The following is an 18,001-nucleotide window of genomic DNA, read 5'->3' as shown; positions in this document are numbered from 1 at the left end:
GCTCAGGTAAAGGATGCACAGGGCTAGTTCATAGCAGGCTCTAAGAGGAGAGCCTCCTCCAGGGAGGAAAGGACTTTGGCTTTCTAGCAGATAATCTTCCTTGCTACTTGGAAGTCTTTTAAATCTTTTATTTTATTCAATGAATAGAAATATTTATTAAACATATCACATGTATTAAATATTCTAGTAGGCAGTAACAGAAAGTAGACAGATAAGCCAGCAATTACAATTCAGTGTGAGAGGTGCTATGATAGAGTGTAGTATATAAGTATAAGGTAGAGTAGAAGCACTCAGCAAGGGAACCTAAACAAAGCCTATGGTGGTCAAGCAAGGCTTCCTGGAGGAATGCCTTTTGCTATCAGATTTTATGTTTGCATTACAGGTGGAGGAGTCTATTGCACAACTGGCCCAGAAAAATGGGACTTTATTATTGAAAGACTTTCACACAGAGACTGCTCTGGAAATGTATTGCTTAATTTAACTAATGTCTTTTCATTTTTATGTTAGGATCTGGAGAAGCAACATATGACCACAAGAATACGTTCACACTATCATGTGGTGGATCTCTACGCCACAAATTTCTAGATTCGAATATCAAATTCAGTCATGTAGAAAAACTTGGAAACAACCCAGTCTCAAAAGGTTTACTAATATTCGATGCATCTAGTTCCTGGGGACCACAGATGTCTGCTTCAGTTCATTTGGACTCAAAAAAGGAACAGCATTTGTTTGTCAAAGAAGTCAAGATTGATGGGCAGTTCAGAGTCTCTTCATTCTATGCTAAAGGCACATATGGCCTGTCTTGTCAGAGGGATCCTAATACTGGCCGGCTCAACGGAGAGTCCAACCTGAGATTTAACTCCTCCTACCTCCAAGGCACCAACCAGATAACAGGAAGATATGAAGATGGAACTCTCTCCCTGATCTCCACCTCTGATCTGCAAAGTGGCATCATTAAAAATACTGCTTCCCTGAAGTACGAGAACTACGAGCTGACTTTAAAATCTGACACCAATGGGAAGTATGAGAACTTTGCGACTTCTAACAAGATGGATATGACCTTCTCTAAGCAAAATGCACTGCTGCGTTCTGAATATCAGGCCGATTACGAGTCATTGAGGTTCTTCAGCCTGCTTTCTGGATCACTAAATTCCCATGGTCTTGAGTTAAATGCTGACATCTTGGGCACTGACAAAATTAACAGTGGCGCTCACAAGGCAACACTAAGGATTGGCCAAGACGGAGTATCTACCAGTGCAACGACCAACTTGAAGTATAGTCCCCTGGTGCTGGAGAATGAGCTGAATGCAGAGATTGGCCTCTCTGGGGCGTCTATGAAATTAACAACAAATGGCCGCTTCAGGGAACACAATGCAAAATTCAGTCTAGATGGGAAAGCCGCCCTCACAGAGCTATCACTGGGAAGTGCTTATCAGGCCATGATTCTGGGTGTTGACAGCAAAAACATTTTCAACTTCAAGATCAGTCAAGAAGGACTTAAGCTCTCGAGTGACATGATGGGCTCATATGCCGAAATGAAATTTGACCACACAAACAGTCTGAACATTGCAGGCTTATCACTGGACTTCTCTTCAAAACTTGACAACATTTACAGCTCTGACAAGTTTTATAAACAAACTTTTAATTTACAGCTACAGCCCTATTCTCTGGTAACGACTTTAAACAATGACCTGAAATACAGTGCTCTGGATCTGACCAACAATGGGAAACTACGGCTAGAACCCCTGAAGCTGCATGTGGCTGGTAATCTAAAAGGAGCCTACCAAAATAATGAAATAAAACACATCTATACCATCTCTTCTGCTGCTTTATCAGCAAGCTACAAAGCAGACACTGTTGCTAAGGTTCAGGGTGTGGAGTTTAGCCATCGGCTCAACACAGACATAGCTGGGCTGGCTTCAGCCATTGACATTAGCACAAACTATAATTCAGACTCATTGCATTTCAGCAATGTCTTCCATTCTGTAATGGCTCCATTTACCATGACCATTGATACACATACAAATGGCAACGGGAAACTTGCTCTCTGGGGAGAACATACTGGGCAGCTGTATAGCAAATTCCTGTTGAAAGCAGAACCTCTGGCATTTACTTTCTCTCATGATTACAAAGGCTCCACGAGTCATCATCTCATGTCTAGGAAAAGCATCAGTACATCTCTTGAACACAAAGTCAGTGCCCTACTTACTCCAGCTGAGCAGACAGGCACCTGGAAACTCAAGACCCAATTTAACAACAATGAATACAGCCAGGACTTGGATGCTTACAACACTAAAGACAAAATTGGTGTGGAGCTTAGTGGACGAGCTCTGGCTGACCTCACTCTACTAGACTACCCAATTGAAGTGCCACTTTTACTCATTGAGCCCGTCAATGTCATTGATGCTTTAGAGATGAGAGATGCTGTTGAGAAGCCCCAAGAATTTACAATTGTTGCTTTTGTAAAGTATGATAAAAACCAGGATGTTCACACCATTAACCTCCCATTTTTTGAGACCTTGCAAGAATATTTTGAGAGGAATCAACGAACTATTATAGTTGTACTGGAAAGCATGCAGAGACACCTGAAGCACATCAATATTGATCAATTTGTACGAAAATACAGAGCAGCCCTGGGAAAACTCCCACAGCAAGCTAATGATTATCTGAATTCATTCAATTGGGAGAGACAAGTTTCACGTGCCAAGGAGAAACTGACTGCTCTTACAAAAAAGTATAGAATTACAGAAAATGATATACAAACTGCATTAGATGATGCGAAAATCAACTTTAATGAAAAACTATCTCAACTTCAGACATATATGATACAATTTGATCAGTATATTAAAGATAATTATGATTTACATGATTTGAAAATAGCTATTGCTAATATTATTGATCAAATCATTGAAAAATTAAAAAGTCTTGATGAGCACTATCATATCCGTGTAAATTTAGTAAAAACAATCCATGATCTACATTTGTTTATTGAAAATATAGATTTTAACAAAATTGGAAGTAGTACTGCATCCTGGATTCAAAATGTGGATACTAAGTACCAAATCAGAATCCGGATACAAGAAAAACTGCAGCAGCTTAAGAGACACATACAGAATATAGACATCCAGCACCTAGCTGGAAAGTTAAAACAACACATTGAGGCTATTGATGTTAGAGTGCTTTTAGATCAACTGGGAACTACAATTTCATTTGAAAGAATAAATGATGTTCTTGAGCATGTCAAACACTTTGTTATAAATCTTATTGGGGATTTTGAAGTAACTGAGAAAATCAATGCCTTCAGAGCCAAAGTCCATGAGTTAATTGAGAGGTATGAAGTAGACCAACAAATCCAGGTTTTAATGGATAAATTAGTAGAGTTGGCCCACCAGTACAAGTTGAAGGAGACTATTCAGAAGCTAAGCAATGTCCTACAACAAGTTAAGATAAAAGATTACTTTGAGAAATTGGTTGGATTTATTGATGATGCTGTCAAGCAACTTGATGAACTATCTTTTAAAACATTCATTGAAGATGTAAACAAATTCCTTGACATGTTGATAAAGCAATTAAAGTCATTTGATTACCACCAGTTTGTAGATGAAACCAATAACCAAATCCGTGAGCTGACTCAGAGACTCAATGGTGAAATTCAGGCTCTGGAACTACCACAAAAAGCTGAAGCATTAAAACTGTTTTTAGAGGAAACCAAGGCCACAGTCGCAGTATATCTGGAAAGCCTACAGGATACCAAAATAACCTTAATCATCGATTGGTTACAGGATGCTTTAAGTTCAGCATCTTTGGCTCACATGAAGGCCAAATTTCGAGAGACCCTAGAAGATACACGAGACCGAATATATCAAATGGACATTGAGCAGGAACTTCAACGATACCTGTCTCTGGTAGGCCAGGTTTATAGCACACTTGTCACTTACATTTCTGATTGGTGGACTCTTGCTGCTAAGAACCTTACTGACTTTGCAGAGCAGTATTCTATCCAAGATTGGGCTAAACATGTGAAAGCATTGGTAGAGCAAGGGTTCACTGTTCCTGAAATCAAGACCATCCTTGGGACCATGCCTGCCTTCGAAGTCAGTCTTCAGGCTCTTCAGAGAGCTACCTTCCAGACACCTGATTTCATAGTCCCCCTAACAGATTTGAGGATTCCATCAGTTCAGATAAACTTCAAAGAGTTAAAAGATATAAAAATCCCATCCAGGTTTTCCACACCAGAATTTACCATCCTTAACACCTTCCACATTCCTTCCTTTACAATTGACTTTGTAGAAATAAAAGTAAAGATCATCAGAACCATTGACCAGATGCTGAACAGTGAGCTGCAGTGGCCTGTTCCAGAAGTATATCTCAGGGATCTGAAGGTGGAGGACATTCCTCTAGCGAGAATCACCCTGCCAGACTTCCATTTACCAGAAATCGCAATTCCAGAATTTGTAATCCCAAATCTCAACCTTAATGATTTTCAAGTTCCTGACCTTCACATACCAGAATTCCAGCTTCCCCACATCTCACACACAATTGAAGTACCTACTTTTGGCAAGCTGTATAGTATTTTGAAAATCCAATCTCCTCTTTTCACATTAGATGCAAATGCTGACATAGGGAATGGAACCACTTCAGCAAACGAAGCAGGTATTGCAGCTTCCATCACTGCCAAAGGAGAGTCCAAATTAGAAGTTCTCAATTTTGATTTTCAAGCAAATGCACAACTCTCAAACCCTAAGATTAATCCGCTGGCTCTGAAGGAGTTCGTGAAGTTCTCCAGCAAGTATCTGAGAACAGAGCATGGGAGTGAAATGCTGTTTTTTGGAAATGTTATTGAGGGAAAATCAAACACAGTGGCAAGTTTACACACGGAAAAAAACACACTGGAGCTTAGTAATGAAGTGATTGTCAAGATAAACAATCAGCTTACCCTGGATAGCAACACTAAGTACTTCCACAAATTGAACATCCCTAAACTGGACTTCTCTAGTCAGGCTGACCTGCGCAATGAGATCAAGACACTGTTGGAAGCCGGCCACATAGCATGGACTTCTTCTGGAAAAGGGTCATGGAAATGGGCCTGCCCCAGATTCTCAGATGAGGGAACACATGAATCACAAATTAGTTTCACCATAGAAGGACCCCTCACTTCCTTTGGACTGTCCAATAAGATCAATAGCAAGCACCTAAGAGTAAACCAAAACTTGGTTTATGAATCTGGCTCCCTCAACTTTTCTAAACTTGAAATTCAATCACAAGTTGATTCCCAGCATGTGGGCCACAGTGTTCTAACTGCTAAAGGCACGGCACTTTTTGGAGAAGGGAAGGCAGAGTTTACTGGGAGGCATGATGCTCATTTAAATGGAAAGGTTATTGGAACTTTGAAAAATTCTCTTTTCTTTTCAGCCCAGCCATTTGAGATCACGACATCCACAAACAATGAAGGGAATTTGAAAGTTAGTTTTCCATTAAGGTTAACAGGGAAGATAGACTTCCTGAATAACTATGCACTGTTTCTGAGTCCCAGTGCCCAGCAAGCAAGTTGGCAAGTAAGTACTAGGTTCAATCAGTATAAGTACAACCAAAATTTCTCTGCTGGAAACAACAAGAACATTATGGAGGCCCACGTAGGAATAAATGGAGAAGCAAATCTGGATTTCTTAAACATTCCTTTAACAATTCCTGAAATGCCTCTGCCTTACACAATAATCACAACTCCTCCACTGAAAGATTTCTCTCTATGGGAAAAAACAGGCTTGAAGGAATTCTTGAAAACAACAAAGCAATCATTTGATTTAAGTGTAAAAGCTCAGTATAAGAAAAACAAACACAGGCATTCCATCACAAATCCTTTGGCTGTGCTTTATGAGTTTACCAGTCAGAACATCAAATCCTTTGACAAGCATTTTGAAAAAGCCAGAAACAATGCATTAGATTTTGTCACCAAATCCTATAATGATGCAAAAATTAAGTTTGATAAGTACAAAGCTGAAAAATCTCATGACGAGCTCCCCAGGACCTTTCAAATTCCAGGATACACTGTTCCAGTTGTCAATGTTGAAGTGTCTCCATTCACTGTAGAGATGTTGGCATTTGGCTATGGGATTCCAAAAGCAGTCAGCATGCCTAGTTTCACCATCCTAGGTTCTGACATCCATGTGCCTTCATACACATTAATCCTGCCATCCTTAGAACTGCCAGTCCTTCAAGTCCCTAGAAATCTCAAGCTTTCTCTTCCAGATTTCAAGGAATTGTGTACCATAAGCCATATTTTTATTCCTGCCATGGGCAATATTACCTTTGATTTCTCCTTTAAATCAAGTGTCATCTCACTGAATACCAATGCTGAAGTTTTTAACCAATCAGATATTGTTGCTCATCTCCTTTCTTCGTCTTCATCTGTCATTGATGTACTGCAGTACAAATTAGAGGGCACCACAAGATTGACAAGAAAAAGGGGATTGAAGTTAGCCACAGCTCTGTCTCTGAGCAACAAATTTGTGGAGGGTAGTCATAACAGTACTGTGAGCTTAACCAAGAAAAATATGGAAGCGTCAGTGGCAACAACCGCAAAAGTCCAAATTCCAATTTTGAGAATTAATTTCAAGCAAGAACTTAATGGAAATACCAAGTCAAAACCTACTGTCTCTTCCTCCATGGAATTTAAGTATGATTTCCATTCTTCAATGCTGTACTCTACCGCTAAAGGGGCAGTTGACCATAAGCTCATCTTGGAAAGCCTCACCTCTTACTTTTCCATTGAGTCATCTACCAAAGGAGATGTCAAGGGTTCAGTTCTTTCACGGGATTATTCAGGAACTATTGCCAGTGAGGCCAACACTTACTTGAATTCCAAAAGCACACGGTCTTCAGTGAAGCTGCAGGGCACTTCCAAAATTGATGATATCTGGAACCTTGAAGTAAAAGAAAATTTTGCTGGAGAAGCCACTCTCCAACGCATATATTCCCTCTGGGAGCACAGTATGAAAAACCACTTAAAGCTAGAGGGCCTCTTTTTCACAAATGGAGAACATACAAGCAAAGCCACCCTGGAACTCTCTCCATGGGAAATGTCAGCTTTTGTTCAGGTCCATGCAAGTCAGCCCAATTCCTTCCTTGATATCCCCCACCTTGGCCAGGAAGTGACCCTGAATGCTAACACTAAGAACCAGAAGATCAGATGGAAAAATGAAGCCCGGGTTCATTCTGGGTCTTTCCAGAACCATGTTGAGCTTTCCAATGACCAAGAAAAGGCACACCTTGACATTGCAGGATCCTTAGAAGGAAACCTAAGGTTCCTCAAAAATATCATCCTACCAGTCTATGGCAAGAGCTTATGGGACTTCCTAAAGCTGGATGTAACCACCAGCATTGGTAGGAGGCAGCATCTTCGTGTTTCAACTGCCTTTGTGTACACCAAAAACCCCAATGGCTATTCATTCTCTATCCCTGTAAAAGTTTTGGCTGATGAATTCATTATTCCTGGACTGAAACTAAATGATCTAAATTCAGTTCTTGTCATGCCTACATTCCATGTCCCATTTACAGATCTTCAGGTTCCATCCTACAAACTTGACTTCAGAGAAATAAAAATCTATAAGAAGCTGAGAACTTCATCATTTGCCCTCAACCTACCAGCACTCCCTGAGGTAAAATTCCCTGAAGTTGATGTGTTAACAAAATATTCTCAACCAGAAGACTCCTTGATTCCCTTTTTTGAGATAACCGTGCCTGAATCTCAGTTAACTGTGTCCCAGTTCACGCTTCCAAAAAGTGTTTCAGTTGGCAGTGCTGTTTTGGATCTAAATGCGGTAGCCAATAAGATCGCAGACTTTGAGTTGCCCACCATCATCATGCCTGAGCAGACTATTGAGATTCCCTCCATTAAGTTCTCTGTGCCTGCTGGAATTTTCATTCCTTCCTTTCAAGCACTGACTGCACGCTTTGAGGTAGACTCTCCCCTGTATAATGCCACTTGGAGTGCCAGTTTGAAAAACAAAGCGGATCATGTCGAAACAGTCCTGGATTCCACGTGCAGCTCAACCATACAGTTTCTGGAATATAAACTAAATGGTAAGAAATATCCTGCCTCCTCTCCTAGATACTGTATATTTTCAGTGGGAGTTATGAGTAAATAATTATGTATTTAGTTGTGAGTAGATGTACAATTACTCAATATCACAAAATTTTAAGAAAGGAGATACATGTGTACCCTACATGTAAAAACCAAACTGTAGAAAATCTAGTGCCATTCAAGACAAACAGCTTTAAAGAAAATTAATTTTTATATAATTATTTTAGGACTAAATGTCTTTTAGCAATTTATTTTGAAACAACTATGAGCTGTACATTGCATATTTTAAACATAAGTGAAGTATCTGGTTAGGATAAAATTCTCCCGGTTTTCACAATGAAAACATCTATGTTTTACTGTTATGAATCTAATAAAATATGAAATCTCCCCTATATAGTTGTGGGAACACACAGAATCGAAGATGGTATGTTAGCCTCTAAGACTAAAGGAACATTTGCACACCATGACTTCAGTGCAGAATATGAAGAAGATGGCAAATATGAAGGACTTCGGTATGGAGCTTTTATTGAAACTTTCTCCCTTTTGAAAACTCATTGATTTTCATCATCTCCATACCCCTTTCATGATGGCTCATCTGTTTTTCTGCTTTCAGAGAATGGGAAAGAAAAGTGCACCTCGATATCAAAAGCCCAGCATTCACCGATCTCCATCTGCGCTACCAGAAAGACAAGAAAGGCGTCTCCACCTCAGCAGCCTCCCCAGCCATAGGTACCATGGGCATGGATGTGGATTTTTCCAAATGGAACATCTACTACATCCCTCAGGTAAATACCACCTAATGAGTGACACGCCTCCGAAAGAGTGGAGAATTGGGGCAGATACATTTAATTCAAGACCAAATATTCATTCAGTGATACCCCAAACTAGGTGAAAGACAGGTGGTAAGCAACTTCTTCTCTGAGGAAATATTCTTTAGAAAGTATTACAATGAGTCCTTGATTGATTTTAATTTTTAGATGCACACATTACATCCTATCAGCACTGTTATTTATTAATTCTGGACAAATCCAGAAAGATGAGGGTTATACCTCATCATCTAAATCACAGGAAAGCTCAGCCATATGCAGGGTCTGTTTTTCAGAGAGTGGTGGTCTCTTAAGTATTTAAAACTTTAAAATTCTTCCCCACAATAGAATTGCTAGATGAGATACATCGAACTCCTCTCATGTCATTTACAAGCTCTGCCAGGGCCAAATCAAGGGTGACATTACTAGAGGGGAAGACTAAACATGGTTCTATTACTGTTACTAAAAGTTTGTCATAGGCTTGGAGAATGCGTACTGATATTGGGATTCTGGGTCTCTGCAGGGTGGGCTCCAACTTGCCTTTTTTGCTACTTCTTCTTTCCCTATCTGTCATTTCCTGACTCTTCTTCTTTCTCCTTTCTCTTCCCCCTCCTCCTCCTCTTCCAGTTTTCAGTCCCAGGAAGGTTGTTTTTTTTTGAGACGGAGTCTTGCTCTGTAGCCCGGGCTGGACTGCAGTGGCCGGATCTCAGCTCACTGCAAGCTCTGCCTCCCGGGTTTACACCATTCTCCTGCCTCAGCCTCCGGAGTAGCTGGGACTACAGGCGCCCGCCACCTCGCCCGGCTAGTTTTTTGTATTTTTAGTAGAGACGGGGTTTCACCGTGTTAGCCAGGATGGCCTCGATCTCCTGACCTCATGATCCGCCCGTCTCGGCCTCCCAAAGTGCTGGGATTACAGGCTTGAGCCACCGCGCCCGGCCCCCAGGAAGGTTTTAATGTTAAGTGTCACAATGTAAATGCCAAACACTAAGCATTTTTTTTTATCCTTTCTGGGGCATGTGATAAAGAGAAATTAACAACAGTAGACTTATTTAACCATAAAACAAACACACGAACGGACATATGAAAGATAAATCCCTTTCAGTATATGAAAGATTCTCTGATCTTTATTTTTAACTGCTAATGAAGTTTTAGTGTACTATATTATGTAATCGGAGTAATTGAAAACATGTTTTTTTTTTTTTTTTTTTTCCTACATTTAGTCCTCTCCAGATAAAAAACTCACCATATTCAAAACTGAGTTGAGGTTCCGGGAATCTGATGAGGAAATTCAGATCAAAGTTAATTGGGAAGAGGAGGCAGCTTCTGACTTGCTAACCTCTCTGAAAGACAACGTGCCTAAGGCCACAGGGGCCCTTTATGATTATGTCAACAAGTACCACTGGGAACACACAGGACTCACCCTGAGAGAAGCGTCTTCAAAGCTGAGAAGAAATCTGCAGAACAATGCTGAATGGGTTTATCAAGGGGCCATTAGACAAATTGATGATATCGACCTGCAGTTCCGGAAAGCAGCCAGTGGCACCACTGGGACCTACCAAGAGTGGAAGGACAAGGCCCAGAATCTGTACCAAGAACTGTTGACTCAGGAAGGCCAAACCAGTTTCCAGGGACTCAAGGATAAGGTGTTTGATGGCTTGGTACGAGTTACTCAAGAATTCCATACGAAAGTCAAGCATCTGATTGACTCACTTATTGATTTTCTGAACTTCCCCAGATTCCAGTTCCCGGGGAAACCTGGGACATACACTGGAGAGGAACTTTGCACTACGTTCATAAGGGAGGTAGGTATGGTACTGTCCCAGGTATATTTGAAAGTCCATAATGGTTCAGAAATACTGTTTTCCTATTTCCAAGACCTAGTGATTACACTTCCCTTTGAGTTAAGGAGACATAAACTAATAGATGTAATCTCAATGTATAGGGAATGGTTGAAAGTTTTATCAAAAGAAGCCCAAGAGGTATTTAAAGACATTCAGTCTCTCAAGACCACAGAGGTGCTACGTAATCTTCAGGACCTTTTACAATTCATTTTCCAACTAATAGAAGATAACATTAAACAGCTGAAAGAGATGAAATTTACTGATCTTATTAATTATATCCAAGATGAGATCAACATAATTTTCAATGATTATATCCCATATGTTTTTAAATTGTTGAAAGAAAACCTATGCCTTAATCTTCATAAGTTCAATGAATTTATTCAAAACGAGCTTCAGGGAGCTTCTCAAGAGTTACAGCAGATCCATCAATACATTATGGCCCTTCGTGAAGAATATTTTGATCCAAGTGTAGTCGGCTGGACGGTGAAATATTATGAACTTGAAGAAAAGATAGTCAGGCTGATCAAGAACCTGTTAGTTGCTCTTAAGGACTTCCATTCTGAATATATTGTCAGTGCCTCTGACTTTACTTCCCAACTCTCAAGTCAAGTTGAGCAATTTCTGCACAGAAATATTCAGGAATATCTTAGCATCCTTACCGATCCAGATGGAAAAGGGAAAGAGAAGATTGCAGAGCTTTCTACCACTGCTCAGGAAATAATTAAAAGCCAGGCCATTGCGATGAAGGAAATAATTTCTGATTACCATCAGCAGTTCAGATATAAACTGCAAGATTTTTCAGACCAACTCTCTGATTACTATGAAAAATTTATTGCTGAATCCAAAAGATTGATTGACCTGTCCATTCAAAACTACCACACATTTTTGATATACATCATGGAGTTGCTGAAAAAGCTGCAATCAACCACAGTCATGAACCCGTACGTGAAGCTTGCTCCAGGAGAACTTACTATCATCCTCTAATTTTTTAAAAGCAATCTTCATTTATCCTTCTGTTCCAATTGAACTTTCACATAACACAGAAAAATTCAAACTGCCTATATTGATAAAACCATACAGTGAGCCAGCCCTGCAGTAGGCAGTAGGCTACAAGCAGAAATACATATGAATTGGACCTGCACCAAAGCTGGCACCAGGGCTCTGAAGGTCTCTGAACTCAGAAGGATGGCATTTTTTGCAAGTTAAAGAAAATCAGGATCTGAGTTATTTTGCTAAACTTGGGGGAGGAGGAACAAATAAATGGAGTCTTTATTGTGTATCATACCACTCAATGTGGCTCACTTGAATTGAAAGACAGTGAAATGAGGGCATTGACACAAATGTTCACGCACAGCAAAACCTCTAGAACATATAGTGTGATTTAAGTTACAGAATAAAAATGGAAATGGAGAAATTGTGGAGGGAAATATTTTGCAAAAATATTTTAAAAGATGAGGTAATTGTCTTTTTTATAATTAAATACTTTATAATTCAATATTTTATGAATAGTTTAAAAGATGAGAGAAAAATTTAAAAGATGTGGTAATTGATCTCAGGAATTGTATTTGCCAAGTGAGAAGGAAAAAATATTCACAAAGGCTTGTACATACTTTGATCCTGAGGAACACCTCTGGTGTCTTCATGTACCCCAGAGTCTTCCTCACTGACCGTCTGCCTTTGCAAGGCAAGGCTCTTGGGTAGGCCTTGAGATGAAACAACAGGTCCTTTATTTCACTCAGCCTGCCAGGAGTGGAGAAGGAATGGCTAGGAAGTCCTAGCCCCAAGGGCTTCATGGCAATAAGGACCCCAGATGTCTCCCTGGAGCTCTGCCAGGATCCATTCAAGGCAAAGAAAGTATGATTGGGAGAGGAGGGGTGGAGATGTAGATTCCTAACAATTCTGCCACCCGGCATACATGTATGCTCTTTAAGCTCCTAAGCACCCTTATTTTTCCAAATGTAATATCCAATAATCCCAAGTGTAATAAAAACCCAAGGGTTTCTCCTGCCATATCCACTCACTTCAAACTCTGATTTTAAACATTGGAAATGTACAGTCAGAGCCTCCAAGCTGAGCTCCAGAAAGAGAAAGCTGCAAAAAACCTGTGCAACAAAACTTGCACTCATATCACTGACAAGGGTAGATACAAAACAGCACATTCTTTTCCATGACATTGAAGAGCAAAGGGAGAGTGTAACTTGGGGGCAATAAGAAATCGGAGGTCACCACCTCCCAAATCCTACGTGAGGTGTGTTTGGAAAAGACCTCCTTTTTAAATTCAAAAATACTTCAGCCTCCACCATTCTTTCATAAAGCTTCACATTCTTTTGGTGAAGCCCACTGTTAAAATGCACAGGCATTACCTGGAAAAGGAAACACATAGCCTTAACAATATTCTTGTGTACTGAACTGAAGAGCGAGAAAGAGTCTAGGGAGCTATAATACATGGTAGCATATGAATCTGGTACTCAAGGAAAGTCTGTTGGATAATGGATGGATGGATGGATGGGCAAGAAAATGAATGAGCAGATAAGTGAGGGGTCAGTTTTGAGAGTGAGAGAAACATCAGAATTAGACCCAAATCCCAGGGCACCACATGGAATAGTTCCAGGAATAGTTCTGCAAGAGTTTCCCTGATAAGCTATAAGCAGCAAAAATCTAGTGAGTGTTCAAACTGAAAGGAGGCCTGGAATTGTGGCTTAATTTGGAGGGAAAGAGGGAGTCCAAGATTCCCAGTGCTCATTTGTTGATATCTATCTAGGGTTGAAAGGAAAAAAAAAAGCCACAAATCCAAAATGATTGTGCAGTCACATGGTATCCACTGCCCAGTTCCTTGACCAGTGTCTTTCATACAAAGGGCCCCTGATGAGCTCAGAATGTCTTTGTTGTACTGAGTGAGGTTGGAAGAAGAAGGGATCCTTGTAGGGGCTTGGACTTTGCCTACTCCCTTCTTTGGTCTTCTACTGTATATCTGGATACTTTTCTGGGTTCAATTAATAGCCACATTTTTTATTTGCTTGTACTTTGGGCAATTTATTTCACCTCTGCAAGCTTCAGTTCTCTTACATATGAAATGGAGATAATATTTATTCTGCCTGCCTTGCAGAATTTTTCATGAAAATCAGTTGAAATAACATATGTGAGTTTTGTAACCTTTAATGTCCTGTAGAAACAAAATGCCATTATCATTAGATGATTATTAAAATGAGGTTATGGCAAGAAGAAAGAATGCGGGCAGGGCTACGTGTCCAGTTTAATGAACATTGATAAAACACCTCTATGTGTAAGGCACTGTGCAGTAGCTCTGTAGAGAAGACGATGATCAATAAGATGCAGTTCCTGGAGGTCTGTCTGCCCATTTGTCTATCAAAAGTGAAATGTGTTGTCTCATGTTGGATATAAACAAAGCACTATGAGGAATTTAAAAGAGGAAAGTTTGTGAATCGGGGGATTTTTATTGAAAAGGTTGAAATGGATCTCGAATATAAGTTGACTTTAATAAACAGATAAGGGAGAGAGGGCAGTGTAGGAAGATGAGTAAAGAAAGATAGATGGGTGTGTTGTAAGGACACTGGATTGTCTAGTTTAGCCAAAGCACAGGAAAGGTAAGAAGGAGAGAGGATTGGAAAGGCAGATCTGTAGTACTGCAGAGGGCTTGAATGTCAGAGTGAAAAGATGACACTCTCTTTGCTGAAGGACAACCAGTGAGCTTTTGAGCAGAAGGGTGACATGCACTGTGATTTAGGAAAACCAACATATGATAGCATATGGATAATGAATTGTAATGGGGTGAATCTGGGTATGAGTGTATGAGTCCATTCTAACATTGCTATAAAGAAATACCGAGACTGGGTAATTTTAAAAGAAAAGAGGTTTAATCAGCTCATGGTTCCTCAGGCAGTACAGGAAGCATGACTGGGGAGGCCTCAGGAAACTTATAATCATGGCAGAAAGCAAAGGGGAAGCAGTTACATCCTACATGGCTGGAACAGGAGGAAGTACGGGGAGGTGCTACACGCTTTTAAACAACCAGGTCTCATGATAACTCACTCACTGTTGTAAGAACAGCACCAAAAGGAAAATCTGTCCTCATGATCCAGTCACCTCCCACCAGGCCCCACCTCCATCATTGTGGATTACAATTTGATGTGAGATTTGGATGGGGACACAGACCCAAACCACATCTATGAGGTTGTGCAAGGGTCCAAGTAACAGATGAGGAGTACCTCAGTCAAGTCCTATGGTTGGGAATGGTGAGGAGGGTAGGATAAAAGAAGATTGGGATGGCAGAATTGACAGAAACAGGTGGCTGATTGAGTAAAACACAGAGGATGGGTGTGAAAGCTCTTAGAAATGGAGTTGCCTTGGTAAGTTACTGAAGCCAGGGATTGGAGGGATTATAGGAGAGAGAAGAACAAGGAAGAACGAGTAAAGCAGACTTCAGAGTTAGGAAATTCTGAACCTGTGTAACTTGAAGGACTATGGAGCCTCAGTAGAAATGTGAGGAATGTGTTGAGTGGGAGATTATTAGTATAAGGCGTGGACTCATCCACTATCACAGCTGGAATGGGACTATGGGATCACATAGTGAGTTTCCATTTGCAATGATGTGTCTAAGCGGGGATATCTAGCAGGCCAGTTGGAAGTGCAGGCTAGAGAAACAATATCCAAAGGAGTAGGGATGAAGGAGGATTTTAACAAATAATTGCATTAATTTTATGTTTGTATAAGTATCTTTAGAAACCTAACAAGAAAACAAAGAGTTTTTCCTTTTGTACTGTTAATTGCCCTATTGTCCTGGGAGTAAGTCAACAGGTACATCTGCTAAGAACATACTGTGAGGTGACGTGGAAAGTCCTGCTGTAAACACAGATATTCCTCCCATTAAACAAATATCTAAAGTTTTCAACCAAAGGAGAAATCACATAATGGAGCCCAGCCCAGGTCCCTGGGGCTTCAGAAGCATGATCAAACTGTGTGCTTTGGTTTGACTCCCGGTCCCGCCTACAGTAGTAGTGCTGTCCTCAGGATAAATCTGATAAGAAATGGGTCCAATGGGACTTAGCACCACCAGGTGCCTTCAGAGCTATCTCCATTTTTTTCTGCTTTTCACTTGAAGCCTGGTCAGTTGAACAGCTCAATTCCCCTTTTTTTTTGGTGAGTTGAGCAAAGCCCCCTCTAACTCCCTATTCTAGGTCCCCTTCTGACTGTAATTTATGACTTAGTCCCAATTCAGTCAGAGAAGGGGCCAAGCTGGCCCTCAAATGGGGCCTGCAATATGGGAGCCAGAGTGGACAAACAGATGTTCCCTCTAAAAGTGTCTAATAACCAGAGATAAATGTGCAGAAACAGACCCTACCTCTTAGCTCATCTCCTTGTATGCTGTTTCACATTAAGAGGTCAGCTATAACTCCCTTCAGAGTGCTCCATTTGTTGGTGGGATGGTTGGGTGGTCACCAACAAATAACATTCCAGAGCCTCATAAAAGTTGGTGGAGTAGGTGCACATGTTTCCACAAGGAGAGGGCCCTGCCTTTCTCCGGCTACATAGACTGGCTCATGCCTTCCCCAGGTCTGAACAGTGCTTCAGGTCAACAATGCCAGGGCCCTAGGCGCTAACAATGACCCTTGTGTCCATTTTACTCCCTGGACTGACACCACCAAAGCCCATCCTTGGGGTGAGAGGGATGACTCAGGCCTTGAAGGTGGACTGATTCATGAACTGCAGACCTGTGTCCCCACCCTTGTTTTTCAACTATGGCTTGGGCTGTCAGCTGTGCAGCATGAACACCAAACCACAGTGGGCAGAGGCATCCAGAATTTAGATTCTAACCCAGAAACAGTGCCTAAGGAAAGCACAGCTGGACCAATAGCTCAGCTCCACCAATTCCCTCTCCATGCCTCTGCTTTTCCATCAGGTGGGGCTCATCCAGGCTTGTGCCAAGGTCCTTCTAGAGTAATGGAGCTCAGGATAGCTCCAGGAGACCTAAAGCCTTTGCACTGGGGTTGGAGCTAGGGTCATTAGAGCATTTCTATAATCACATGGGATGTTGGCTGATCCTGGAAAGAACAATAGAGAGGGCTGACTGCTGCCCTGTAGCTCTGTTGAGCTGAGGTTGGGAACCAAGGCAGTCAATACTTCCCTCCTCTCAAAAGAAGTCCCCGCTCTCAAATTCAAGCTTCATCATTCACGAATTATTTAACTTCAGAAAAGTCACTTGAGTTTCTTAACCTTCAGTTTCATCATTAAAATGAAGATAAAGAGAGAAAAATAGGTTGCGCGACTCTGAGCAGGAGAAAGTGGTCCCTTCTTATGTTACAGAGTTGTTACAAAGATTAAATGAGGTAACATACGTGGAGCCTGGCACACAGCAAACGAATGCATGGGTGGTTTTCTATTGACAGAAGTCAAAATAAATGACGTACAATTACAATTATACTCAACTACATAGAGGAATCTGACCACAACATAATAGAGAATAAGAATGCAAGTCCTGGAAGATGAAACGCAGTGCCAGACTCTTTTGGGTTTTGTTTATTTGTTTTTGTTTTAGTTTTAGTTTTTTGTTTGTTTGTTTGAGACGGAGTCTTGCTCTGTCACCAGGCTGGAGTGCAGTGGCAGGATCTTGGCTCACTGCAACCTTCGCCTCCTGGGTTCAAGTGATTCCCCTGCCTCAGCCTCCCAAGTAGCTGAGATTACTGGCACATGCCACCATACCCAGATAATCTTTTGTGTTTTAGTAGAGATGGGGTTTCACCATATGGGCCAAGATGGTCTCAATCTCCTGACCTCATGATCCATCCACCTCAGCCTCCCAAAGTGCTGGGATTACACGCGTGAGCCACCGAGCCCAGCCGCCAGACTCTTAATAAAGTTAAAATCGAGAACAAAGCACTTTGTTTTCTAGGATTATAGTTTTAAAGCCAGGGAATGCTAAACTCAACATTCAGTATAGGTTACAATCTGGTGGGGAGAGGCAGGGAAGGGAGTGTGAGGACTCATGGGTCAATGTGGGTGACCCTCATGCCCTCATTCTCATGCTAGGGGGTGAGTTTGTAGGTGCTTATGGTGTTATTAATTGACTTAGTTATATTATTTATTTAATTAAGTAAAACAAAGGAGGAAAAAGTAAAGCCTTTAAGTGCATGGCTTTTATGAAGCACTTAAATTATTTCATGCTTCCTTTTCCTCTTCACCTGAGATTTTTGGGTAGATCAACTCCTCCTTTTCAAGGCAAAATTATTGCTTCAGCAGCTATTTATCAAGCCCCTTCT

The 18,001-nt window shown here is 41.0% G+C and overlaps 1 protein-coding gene across 1 annotated transcript in view; it reads left to right on the top strand.

Moving 5' to 3' along the window:
• APOB (apolipoprotein B) overlaps positions 1-12,019 on the top strand; it is a 43,399-nt gene extending 31,380 nt beyond the window's left edge. The window contains exons 26-29 of the mRNA XM_038006617.2: positions 508-8,079; positions 8,478-8,592; positions 8,694-8,865; positions 10,107-12,019. Coding sequence (XP_037862545.2) covers positions 508-8,079; positions 8,478-8,592; positions 8,694-8,865; positions 10,107-11,711 — 9,464 coding nt within the window. The 3' untranslated portion in view covers positions 11,712-12,019. The remainder of the gene's footprint in view (positions 1-507; positions 8,080-8,477; positions 8,593-8,693; positions 8,866-10,106) is intronic.
• The last annotated feature ends 5,982 nt before the right edge of the window (positions 12,020-18,001 follow it).

Source organism: Chlorocebus sabaeus, chromosome 14 (genome assembly GCF_047675955.1).
Source record: "Chlorocebus sabaeus isolate Y175 chromosome 14, mChlSab1.0.hap1, whole genome shotgun sequence".
NCBI classification, from domain to species: Eukaryota; Metazoa; Chordata; class Mammalia; order Primates; family Cercopithecidae; genus Chlorocebus; species Chlorocebus sabaeus.
Note: the sequence above shows the minus strand (reverse complement) of the source record. Positions and strands in the feature narration are given on the sequence as shown.